A 12,952-nucleotide genomic window follows, 5' to 3' on the forward strand; every position below is an offset into this window, starting at 1 on the left:
CATCATCTGATATTTAAATTTATTCTTAAATTGTTTCTCTTTTCTCAGCACAGATAACTGAGATTTATAACTACAGCCAAGGCATCAAATCACATCTGAGTCTTTCTCCAGTGTGAATCTCACACACATCGGTCAGACACAAAGGAGAGAAGAACATGCTTCCTTCAAGCCATGTACCTGGCTCCATGCCGACTTTCCATAACCTATGGCCATGTGGTTTCATGGGCGAAGCATGCTGGAAATCACATTATCCCTGGACAGTTGTCCAAGGCACCAAGGTCCTTCCTAGCCAACAAAGCAAGACTTCTAGCAGTAGAGCATTGGTGATGCAAGGAAGCAAAATGTGGAAGAAGACCCACTGTTCTTGGTGGGCGTGTGTCCTTGAGTCTGAAAGATGCTTCTTAAAAGAATAGCTTATCTCCAAAGAAACAGACTAACTTGTTCTTTCTCAGATGCAGAGTAAACAAATTTGCAGTGTTGGGGCAGGCTAAGGAAGCAGCACTTTGGGGTCCTATGCTTATGACCCCACAAAGTAGGCACCGCCAGGCTCTGGAGAACTCCCATGAGGGCGCCCTGTGCACACCATTGTGTGCCCCATGGCTGGCCCTTGTGTGGAGGGAGGTGTCCTGCCACCCCGTAGGGCCCCAGCCATCCACCTCATAGGAGGGTCTGAAGACAGCCTGGGTGTTGGGAGCATCCGGGATCCTATTGAAAATCTCACATGAAACTGTTTCCAGTGCTAGAAGCAGGCCAGCCAGTTCCCATCTGGAGGATGCTGCCAGGGACAAAGATTCTTAGAGTCCCTGAGTTCTGGGGAACCCAGTGCTGGACTGAATCAAATGAAGAGACCAGCTCCCTGAGAGGTTATCTGATGGACTCACTCTCAGCCCCCGTGCTCTTCGAGGAATCATTCAGTAAGAAGAAAATGCCAGTTTACCAAATGTATCAATATCAAGTAAATGTCAGGACTTATTAAAAGAATCAGGTTGAAGCAAATTGATCATACAATTTTAGAATCACATAAAACCAAGCTGCTCAGGAAATGTCAGTGGTCCACTTGAATAAACTAAGAGTTTGCGTGTGTGTTTATGTAAGTGTGTATGTGTGTATGTATGTGTGTGTGTATTTGTGTGTGTGTGTGTGTGTCCCATTAAATGAATCTAAGAGATGTCATCCAAGTTTTCACCAAGGGAATTAGAACTAAAATAATGTACAGTTTACTGAAACCTAAATGTCTACTGAGAAAAAAAACCTGTAAGGACAAAATAGTGATATAGAACTATAGAACTTCAGGTACATTAGATTGAACAAATTATTTTCCTTTTCCTTGAGATAAGAAGGGATGCTTAGGGAAAAAATAAATCAGTCATTTACAAAACATCATTTACTTTAAATGGTGTATTCTATTTTCCCTACACCACAAAGAAAGCTGGAGCAGCTATTGCTGCTGCTATAGTCAAAGTTTCAACTTGTGTTTTAATGTAGATAGTGCATATAAGTATACAATTCAGTGAAAGAATGTCAAATGCTTTCAATTTTAATCATGTTATCTTTATTTTTGTGGACTTTTTAATAGAAAGATATTTCACATCTGTGTTTTAAATAACTTTAAACTATTTTTTCTACTACAGTAAAATATATATGTGTGTGTGTGTATATATATATATAGTTCTTTCTCTTTCACACATTTTCCAAGTGTTGTTTTTTTCTATTTGGGCTACAGTTAGATGGAGTCAGCTCCTCAGTGTGCGGGTACACTGGAGGGTCAATGGGTAGCATCATCACCAGCTATTAGTTGCTTCTAGAAGGGGCTGGCACTACCTCAGGCCATAGAAAGTGGTTTTCCAGAGTCCCCATGAGCTGCTTCAAACAGATGAGTATCCAGAGCCCAGCTTTCTGAAATGGATCCTGAGGTCTGGGGTGGGTTCCATGAGCTGGCAGCAACCAGCCCAGGCCACTCGCTGTGGTGCTTGTCACACCTGTCCCACTAAGTTCAGGTCAGCATCTTTAAACTTTGTGTTTGGGATCCGGCTATGATACTGCCACTGCACTTCATTTATTTAAAGTATAAATCAAATACTTTTTTACTGCATTTTGTTCCTTGCAATCTCAGTAGCGTATTGAGGTTAATGAGTGAATTAAAGTTCCATTACCCCTTTGAAAGTAGCTCACCCCTCCATTTGTGGTCCTTTCTAAAGCACGCCAGGGTTTCAGCGCAGCAAGACTCACTGCAATCGTGCTGGTGACACTGGGGCCTGGCACACCTGGACAAAGGCCCAAGGTGGGTGCTGGGATGGGGCAGCTTGGTGAGCTCAGGGAAGCATGCACCATGCAGAACAGCAATTTTCGTGCATCCCTGCTCTGCCCACGACTTCTTGTGTCTTTCCATTTTCCATAGTCACGAAAATTCCGGGATCCAGCACTCAGCCCTGCCAGCCTGGCTCCACCTACTTCCCCCTCAGGCCCTCCTGTCGGTCCTCATAGGATCCTCTGAGTGGGCTTTTGCTCCGGGGTCTTCATGACTCCCCCAGCGTGAGGGGAGGATAACACCATTATGTGATAAACACTTTAGAAACAGAATGGGACTTTAAGCTCCACAGCACCATTCTCTCTTGTGCCCTCAGATGTATAATAAAATCATCTTCCCAGGGACTCTTACTGGAGAATCTACCTGCCTACCTACCGTGCCCCATACTTGGCATTTGTGTAGCCTTTAAATGCTGTGTCCTGAACTACTCTGACTTTGAACAAACTGTAATTTCAGAAAAAAAAAATCCTTGATAATGAATAGCCATTTGGCATGGGCAAAGCCACAGGTGCATGTGGAGAGGAGTCTGACCTTTAAATCAGGAGTCTGTGCACACTGCAGGCGGGTAAATGCATAGGGATTGGGTTTGCCACCGGCCAAAGACCAGGGCTCCAGAGGTAGTTCATGCTGTTCCTTGTTTTCAGAGTACTAAATCTGGGTGAAGTCATGTGTTTCTTAATAACAGGGATAAATTCTGAGAAATCACCCTGATATGGTTTGGCTGTGTCCCCACCCAAATCTCACCTTAAATTGTAGTTCCCCACGTGTCATTGGAGGGACCTGGTGGGAGGTCATTTGACCCCCATGGTGGCTTCCCACATGCTGTTCTCATGATAGTGAGTTCTCACGAGATCTGACGGTTTTATACGGGGCTTCCCTCTTTTGCTCAGCACTTCTCCTTCCTACCATCATGTGAAGAAGGATGTGTTTGCTTCCCCTTCCACCATTACTGTAAGTTTCCTGAGGCCTCCCCAGCTGTGCAGAACTATGAGTCAATTAAACCCCTTTCCTTATAAACATCCCGGTCTTGGGTATGTCTTTATTAGCAGTGTGAGAACAAACTAATACACACTTTTAGGCAAGTTCATCATTGTGTGAACATCATAGAGTATACTTACACACATTTACGTGATATATACAACTTCATTGATATACCTATCTTTCCATATGGAAAACAGAATGTCCCGGCATCATTACTGAACATCAGTCATTTCCCCTACTTGATCTCAATGCCAATATCAAGTGCCATCCAACAGGTTTCTATATCTACTCCATTATAACGTTATGGGACCACTGTTGGACATGCGGTCTGGCATTGAGTGAAACAGCCTTGTGACTGTGTACAGGAATGTCTTCGTAACATCAGTAGGAAGAACTCTCAGGCCTAAAGAACATGGCAAAATTCTGCCTTTGTCGTCTGCAAAAGTAATTGAAATCTGTGTACCTGGATTATATTACATTATGAAAGGAAGAACAAGCTTATTCAACACCTGGGTAAGCACATGGGTCTAGACACGGCACTCATAGTGCTGGCTTGCAGTGTGGTTGCTGTCTTGTTTCATTTAAGAGGATTGTTGAAGCTAATTGCCAGATGACGCAGAACATCATCTCAAAGGCACTTTTAGTCTCTGTGGTCTTTTTTCCTAGATAATATGACAAAGAAGGTAAATCTCTTTCTGAAAATAACTCTGAAATATCAGCATCTTTTGCTAAGTCAAACCCTTCATTGATGTAGGAAGCATTTCAATCTTTGGCTCTAAGCATTAGACTCTTAACCTGCATCTAATTCTTAAACTGGCAAAACTGAAAATTGAGAGTATAAAATCAACACCAAAAAATCACTGAAAACTGCACACATGCTATTGTACACATCCCACTTGCTAAAAAGAAAAATGAGAAAGAATCAGGAAGAAATCTTATTGAGAATAATTTTAGAAGACTTTGGGGAAAAAACTGAAATATTTGGATAAATTTCTTCCTTATTCAATGGAATAAGGCATTCTAAGAAAAGAATACTAGATAAGTAGAAAAAGACTCTGCTCTTAAAATTCAAAGAAATTACTCTTCTTCCTTACATGCTGTGAAAAAAATGCCAACATAAACTCGAGTTTGTAAACATAAAAAGTTATCAAGTATGAAAGTATGTTTGCATTCATTTTGATGACGGATGTCCCCATCTTTGGATGAATGATCAAACAGTAGCTCACCTTTGCAGTTTCCTCGATACGCAATCTCTAGCTGGGGGTCTTTGCACTTGGCACGTTGAAATTCACAACGGGAAAGGAAGGTCCTTCCGTCAGATGCGCAGAGAGGTTTCTGAGGCGAGCCCGCACAGTCCAAGCTACAATCCTTGTCTTTATCTTGATCGACTCTCAAAAACTTAAAGGAGAAAAAAGAAGCCAGACAAATTTAAAGACACATTCTTCAGAGCAGCAGAAAACAGAAGGCTGCCCCAGGCCACTTCACGGTCAGGGAATAAAAGCTTGAGGGATAACGCACCCCCGGTTCTCACCCCTGCCAGAAGCATCACGGGCACGTCTAAACATTTTAGCCACTGTCTGTTTCAAAAGCCTAGCTAATTTGGACGTTCTCTATATCAACATCGGCCGTCTGGCATAGGACAACATGTGAATCGTTGGTCTTTGAAGGGGATGCACATGTGCCTGATTCACCCCTAAAAGTCTGAGTAGCAATGTTTTCCTTTTAATTTGTGAATTCACTGACGAATTTGCCTCCACATTCACCACATTGTTACCATTCTTCTGGAAGTGACAAGTATCAGGAATGTCCACTGTCTGGAACTGGGAGGGAATCCTTCCTGATTTAAATGGTGCCACACAGTTTCATCTACATTCTCCAAATACAGATGAACTCTACATTCAACTGGACTAGGTTGCATTCACTTGGACTATTGTTCTTTGAATAAATGTTTGTTGAATGAATGAGTGACCTCATGGCCCAGAGGAAGCTTGTGTATTTCTCTGAAAATGCCTAAGGCACAGGAACATTCTCGGCAGGCCATAGGCATCGCCTAATGGCCATGTGTGCCCTGCAGTTACCACGGCAGCTCCAGGCCCCTGATCTCCCTCCTGCTCTTTTACAGCCTGACCCACGCTTCAGAGCTCGCCGGACCCCAGGGAAGCCTCCGATCTGGGCGTGCTGGCCCCGCGTGTTTTCCTTGGACAAGTCATCAGTGTCCTGCCACTTCCTGACCGGCCACTAGTCCTGTCCGGGCCTCCATCAGCCAGACGAAACACCAGACACCAAGGTGAAGCTCAAAGTGACCCTGAGGAAGCATCTGTGTTCCAGGACAAACGGGATTGTCAGAGGCCTTTGGTCCCCAGACTATCACCTGCCCCAGGGGGTGTTTTCCCTGATTCAGAGCAGAGACAATACATTAACTAGAAGAAAGAAAGAAGCGTGCAGAGCTGTGGCTGGCAGAACATAGGCTACGGTAGTACATGGCCCTCTGGGTGTGGTGTGCACGTGAGCGGGGCTATGTGGCATTGTTCGTCCAGCGATATTGGTGGGCATAAAGAGAGTGCTGCTCCAATCCCTCTTCCAGTTTGAGCAGCGGGAAGATAGGGTTGAGGTTCAGCAGAAGCTGGGGGGCCCTCATCAGCATGCTCCTTTACCAGTGAGAGAGGAAAAAGAAATTCACCAACTCAGGATGCTGCATTCCTCCAGAAGCTAAGAAACTTTCTGACCTGAAGTCTGCATCTCAGCTGGCTCTGTTTAAAGGTTAGCTTTGCCCAGCTAATCAGCATTGTAACCCTCAGTGCTGTGGATCGCCAAGCGGGCTGTGTCAGTGGAGCTAACTCGGCAAGGCTGGCCGTGGAAATTACACTCACTTGTGTATTATTGTCACATAGAGCTGTCGGCACCACTGTGGGTTAAGTCTCCGTTCTTTTAAAACTGTGCTGTGCTATCTTGAAGATAAATCTTGACCCAAACTTTGCAGGAACTACGGTGACCTTGATGGGCAGTGGAAGGAATCATAACCTGTGATTTCCTGAATGAAAATTTATCCACTTTAAATAATTTGCCCAATGTTACACATACAATTTTTTTAAACCTTCACAGTGATTAAAAAAAAAAAAAAAAAAACTAAAAATAGAGATTAGCCAAAAGCCGAAGCTGGACTCAAAGCCAGGGAGGGCACACAAGACGCTGTAGGGGTGGGATGGCCTGTGGGGAGCCCCAGACCTCACCAGAAATCCAGGCAGGGTCCTCAGAGCTCCCGACCTGAGGACTGTGACAGCGGCAGGTGTGGCTAAGAACAGGTGAGCCTGTGTGTTTTGGAGCTCACAAAGCTACTTGGCAGTGGCCCTGCCCAGAGTTGGGGATGAAGGCTGGAGCCAGGGGACAGGTGACCCGCACCCAGAGGTGATGGGGCCTTTGCCATCTCAGAGCGAGCTATTTTTCACATTGGTTCCGTTTCAAACAGCGTGCTCTAAGTTTCCTGAGAATAAGCTCACCTGCTGAAACCATTCAGGTTTGTTTTAGCTAAGAGGCGAGTGAAAACAGATCATTGCCTTTCAGGGTTTTGCAAAAATGTGTGCTTTACTTAAAGAGGGCAGAGCCGGCACACAAATACATTCAGTTGAATTCTGCCACGGATGAGTCTCAGCCACGTTTTTCACTTCACCAACACGCACTGCCCAAGCTCTTCCAGCGGTGGGGGGCGCCCCGGGGCAGGCGGCTCCTGGGAGATATGGCCTTCGGGTGCTGTGCCTTGGGAAGTTCCTCCACCCGCTGAGATGCTGCCTGGATCTTATAAAATGCTTCGGAGTCATTCCTCGCCCCCCAGCACTTGAGGATCTCGACAGCCTCATTCTTGCAGCACACAGCTGGCCGGAGCAGCGCAGCTTTGTACCCAAGAAAGAGGGGAAAAAACAGAAAGAAAACGTGAACCTGCCGTGTGTTCGGAGGAGCCCCAGGTGCCCTCGTTTCACACAGGGGCCCGCCCTATTCATAGCTGTCTTCTACTGTAGAGGAAAAGATGGAATAACCTAAATCCTGTTCATTTTTATGTTTAAGGGGTGGTCTCTATGTATTTCCGGAACCCCTAAGTCAGGAGATGCTGAGGACTTAGGAAGACGCTGTAATTATCATTTTCTCTAAAGGAAAAGAGACAGCCTCGATATTTTTTCTCAAATAAAAGCGCCCAGCATCCAGGCATTTGGAATTTGACCATAATTTACTAGTGCAGAACTAACAATGGAAGTACGATTTCTCAGGAATAAGAGAACACACAGGATATGCATATGTTTCTCCCCTACTTCCTGTTTAATAGCAATTAAATTTCACGGGAGACAGTGCATGTAAGAAAATAAGCTTTTAACTAAGTTGTGTTCATTAATAAACAGCCCATTCAAGAAAAATAAATATTCCTATTCCAAAGAATTCACTATGTGTTAAAAGAACTCGGTTGAGAGTCTTAAAACTAATTCAAGATAAAAAGTACTTTGCTAAATTTAGAATGCAATCAATTGGACATCCAGTGACTTTATTTTAAAAAGAAAACTCAGAATTGCAGGGGTTTTTTATTTCTTTTGATTTCCACGAAGCAGTGCTATTTGCACAGGTGCAAGGAGCCCAGGTGTAAGGGTGGGGGGAGGGAAGGGCACACGAAGTGTCTTTGTGGATACCAAGTAGCTCACACATTAGAAAACCAGTCAGACAGATTCAATGGGTTAAAGTCATGGTCTATGCTTCTTCTTAATAAATTACTGGGTTTGGACCAGAAGAAAAAGATTAAAACAAAAACCATTTACAAAACAGGTAAAAGCACTTTTCAAATCTTAACATGTTTAAAATTTCTCCTTATAATATTGATTAAATACTTCTCTGACTATATGAGATAATGCATGGCATGAGAAGACATTAAGGAAGTTTTGCCTCTGAAATACATAATTCTGTAGCTGTAAGATTTGCAAGGCCAGGCGCAGTGGCTCACACCTATAATCCCAGAGCTTTGGGAGGCCAAGGCAGGAGGATCTGCTGAGGCCAGGGATTTGAGACCAGCCTGGGCCACACAGTAAGACTCGTCTGTATCAGGCGTGGGGGGAAATTAGCCAGGTGTGGTGGTGTAATAAAATAAAGTGCACAATAAATGTGCACCTGTGGACCCAGCTACTTAGGAGTCTGAGGTGGGAGGATCCCCTGAGCCCAGGGAATTGGAGGTCACAGTGAGCTATGACTGTGCACCAGTGCACTCCAGCCTGGGCAAGTGAGACCTTGTCTCAAAAAAAAAAAAAAAAAATCTCAAAAGCACACACTTTCTAAATAACAGGCCAAGAGAAAATAAATAGTGTCCACGTGTTTGCTTTCTCTTAATGGGAGGTGCACACAGGAAGAAATGAGATTGAACAGAAGACAGGACAGCGCTGGCAACAAAGCCCAGTGCCTGGAGAGCCTGCACAATTCTGAAAGTCACTGGGGACAGGTGGGAGAGTGGTTACAGACTCAAGCCTGTTTTAAAGAATCATTTCTCCATTTTAAAGCCTGGACTTTCTCAGGTGCAGAAAACAGGGTCCTACTCTTTTAGAACAGAGAACCTAAATCTTCCATGCAAATATGGAAATCCCGTTTCAGAGCCCGCAATGCGAAGCTTAAATATAAAAGGAAAACACAACTCTCCATGGGACATTTTCTCCCAGAGATGGACATTCCATTCACTCATTCATCCAGCATCCGAGAGCCGGACATTTCATTCACTCATTCATCTGGCATCTAAGAGACGGACATTTCGTTCACTCATTCATCTGGCATCTGTGGAAGTTAGTTGCACCACGTTATATGTATTTTAGAAACCCTTAACTTCAGTATTTTATTGTCTTCGCCTTCTTGCTCCCAGTCTTTCAGAATAAAGCCTCATGTTTCCAGTTAGCTCAAAAGTCAGACCCAGCTTGAACGGAGCATATTAAATAGTTATTAAGTGACCCCTCTCTGTAAAAGGCATTCTACCGGAGGATGCGATTTCGAAGAAGAATCTGCCCTCATGAAGCTGAAAATCCAGAGGGCAGAAATGTACATCCACAAATGATGACCATGCTGTATAAAGAAGAACACAGGTGCCTGAGCGGCTCAGAGGGAAGATCGGTCAAAGCCGATTTGGGGGCATATCTGCTGCTTCCTAAAAGATGATCTAAGGCAGAGGTCCCCAACCCTGTATTCATCTGTATTTACAACCACTCCCCATCACTCACATTACCCCCTGAGCTCCGCCTCCTGTCAGATCAGCAGTGCCATTAGATTCTCATAGCAGCGTGAACCGTATTGTGAACTGCGCATGTGAGGGGTCTTAGGTTGTGGGTCCTTATGAGAATCTAATGCCTGATGATTTCTCACTGTCTCCCATCTCCCCCCGATGGGACCATCTAGTTACCAGAAAACAAGTTCAGGGTTACCACTGATTTTACATTATGATGAGTAGCATCATTATTTCATTATACATTACAATATAATCATAGAAATAAAGTGCACAATAAATGTAACACGCTTGAATCATCCGGAAACCATCGCCCACCCACCGGTTCATGGAAAAATTGCTGAACGTCCCTCATGCCAGAAAGGTTGGGGCTGCTGATCTAAGGAACCCAGAGAAGCTGGATGAGAAGCCGTGTGAGCTGGCATCCCAGGGCAAATCCATACAAGTGGATGTGTCAAGGCCAGCAGTAGGAACGAATCGGAAAGGACGCCACTGAAAGCAGGCCTCGTGTGTCATCGTGGTGGTCAGTGCCTCTCAAATCAACGCGCTGGCCTCGCCTGAGGACCTGAGGAGACCAAGGTTCAAACAGAAAACGAAGAGGTGCTGGGCTCCTCCCTCCGGCAGAGGATTCTGAGGCGTGTGCTGTCCTCACCACGACACAGTGAGGCCAACGAACAAACTCCGCACAGGATCTCACCAATTTTGTGGTGCGTTTTTTTGATCCTCCCTGATGCACCAGACTGAGTCACAGACGCTCAGTGTGGGGGCATCAACACTGGATTCTGGCCACTGCAGCCTCTGTGGGACACTGAGAGGGCATCACATTCCTAGCACAATCCGGTGGTGCCACTGGGCTCTGCACCAACAGGGGAGAGTTAGTGCTGGTTCTGCATTTTTCCACCTGTGCAATCTCTGAGACTCAATTTGCTAATCTGAAAATAAGAGTAATAATACCTTGTCACCTTTGAGGTAGCTGTGAGGATAAAATAACAAGCTCTTCCACATGTGGACGAGGACCGTGAAGAAAACCAGCATGTGGGGAGGGCATTTGCTTCCCAGCCTCAGCACAGCCCTGCTGACGGAGGTGCCTTCCAGGAGCACGGAGACTCACTAGGAGGAGCTCACTGTGGAGACGTGACGTAAGTGCTCTCTGCTTGTTTAGAAAACAAGCAAGGTGGGCAGGCATGGTGGCTCACACCTGTAATCCCAGCACTTTGGGAGGCCGAGGCAGGCAAATCACCTGAGGTCAGGAGTTCAAGACCAGCCTGGCCAACATGGTAAAACCTCATCTATATTAAAAATACCAAAATTAGTTGGGCATGGTGGTGGGTGCCTGTAATCCAGTCACATGGAAGGCTGAGGCAGGAGAATCACTTGAACCCAGGAGGCAGAGGTTGCAGTGAGCAGAGATTGTACCACTGCACTCCAGCCTGGGCAACAAGAGTGAGATTTTGTCTCAAAAAAAAAAAAAAAAAAATAGACTGGGTGCTGTGGCTCACACCTGTAATCCCAACACTTTGGGAGGCCAAGGCGGGCGGATCACGAGGTCAGGAGATCGAGACCATCCTGGCTAACACAATGAAACCCCATCTCTACTAAAAATACAAAAAATTAGCCAGTCGTGGTGGCACACACTTATAATCCCAGCAACTCAGGAGGCTGAGGCAGGACAATCACTTAAACCCAGGAGGCGGAGGTTGCAGTGAGCCAAGATTGTGCCACTGCACTCCAGCCTGGGCAACAGAGCAAGACTCCCTCTCAAAATTAAATTCATTTTAATTCAATAAATTAAATTAAATTGAAAAGTAAGTGAGGTGTGAATCAGAGACACTGGGCATCAGCTTTTCGAAGGCAGCTTGTCTTAGTAAGTTTAAGAGTCTGAGTGAAATAACTCAGAGAGTTAGGGCAGTGGTGATAATGCAGGTCCCATCAGCATTCCTGACCCCCTTTTGCCTTTTCGTTCTATTTATTGGGTACCCACAGGACTTTAAAAACCAAGAGCAAACGATTGAATGGGATGAATTTCTTTTAATCTGCATGACCAGATTACAGCCACAAACCCAATACATATGCAGAAGGTAACTGTGGGCAGATGCAGTGCACGGAGGGCCATTGCGCTGGCAAGGCTCTGTGGTCAAAGGGAACATGCTGACCTTGGCGAGGGTAGAAGAGCAAAGTGACCAGGGACGTGTATGGAGCCATGTGAGCTCTGGTTTCTTCACCTGTCCAATGGAGGTGATAACGATGATGACTGTTTCATAAAGATGATTGTGAAAACAAAATGTGACAGTGCACGAGAAAGTGTCTGGAAAAGATATGAAGATGTTGTTTGCAAGAAGGCCCTGGAGCAGAGGTCCTGCTTATTTACCATTTAAATGAATATAGGGTATGTTTGCCATTTCAACTCTAGTGTGTGAGCACTAAGGGATCCTCCTGCTGGTGATCATTTTCAAAGAGAAAATGAGAAGTGTGCAGTAAAAAGGGAACTAAATTAGAAGTTCAAGAAAAGAGAGCAGGTTTCTCCGGGAAGCCTGGGAAAGATGGAGGCAGGTGCAGGAAAGCGGGCGAGGGCTTAGCCCTGCGACGGAGCTGCCAGAGTGAGGTATCTGCAGCCAGCGGGAAGACCCGAGGGATGTGCAGGAGGACGTGGCCAGGGTGAGGCAGCCCCTCTCAGGACCAAACACCTGGAGACACTTCCACCTTCTGTGGGGAACCAAGACGGGCCTCTCAGGATGAACACACAACCAAGCGAGGCTGAATCCCAGCCACCCCCGGGTGACATTGTTGAGTACGGAGATCCCAGAGGAAAGCAGGAGACCTGAGGCCGTGGTGGTTTCTCTCTCTGTTTACCACGCTGCCTTTGTGTGTTTTTTTTTTAGTAGACCTGCAACTTTTTATAAGTGTATTTACCAACGGTTTACTGGCTTTTGGTCCCCTGACCCAGGATTTCCTAGAGCTCTTGGTTCCATCTTCCCCCCACCTCACGTTCTGCAGGGTGGGCTTCAGGTTCCCGGCGCCGCAGCGAGGGACGGACAATGCAGATTCCTGGCCCCACAGTGAGAACAGACAATGCAGATTCCTGGCCCCGCAGCGAGGGAATGACAATGCTTTACTATACTTCTTGCTCTGCAACTCTCTTCTCCTTTTCCAAAACATTTATTTTCTATTTATTGTCTTTCCCTGTCTCCACATCCGTGTTAATTTCAATGACGAAAATGGATATTTTTGCCGCTTGTTAGTAATTTTTGAGATAATTTAAGAAATCTCTTAGGTTATTCATTGTTCCAATCTAGGTTTAATTGAGATTCAGTAGGAACTCTGTTATTCTACAATTCTTCCTAATAAGATATGATGAGGACGGTGTTACCTTAATGCAATAATTACCTCTGGCAATGACAACAAAAGATTACGCTTAGCATCTGACCACAATT

The 12,952-nt window shown here is 45.3% G+C and overlaps 1 protein-coding gene across 2 annotated transcripts in view; it reads right to left on the bottom strand.

Moving 5' to 3' along the window:
• SMOC2 (SPARC related modular calcium binding 2) overlaps positions 1–12,952 on the bottom strand; it is a 213,262-nt gene that overhangs the window by 141,715 nt on the left and 58,595 nt on the right. For both annotated transcript variants that reach the window (XM_025383441.1, XM_025383440.1), the window contains exon 2: positions 4,516–4,687. In XM_025383441.1, coding sequence (XP_025239226.1) covers positions 4,516–4,687 — 172 coding nt within the window. The remainder of the gene's footprint in view (positions 1–4,515; positions 4,688–12,952) is intronic.

The sequence above is a fragment of the Theropithecus gelada genome, chromosome 4, assembly GCF_003255815.1.
Source record: "Theropithecus gelada isolate Dixy chromosome 4, Tgel_1.0, whole genome shotgun sequence".
Classification (NCBI taxonomy): domain Eukaryota; kingdom Metazoa; phylum Chordata; class Mammalia; order Primates; family Cercopithecidae; genus Theropithecus; species Theropithecus gelada.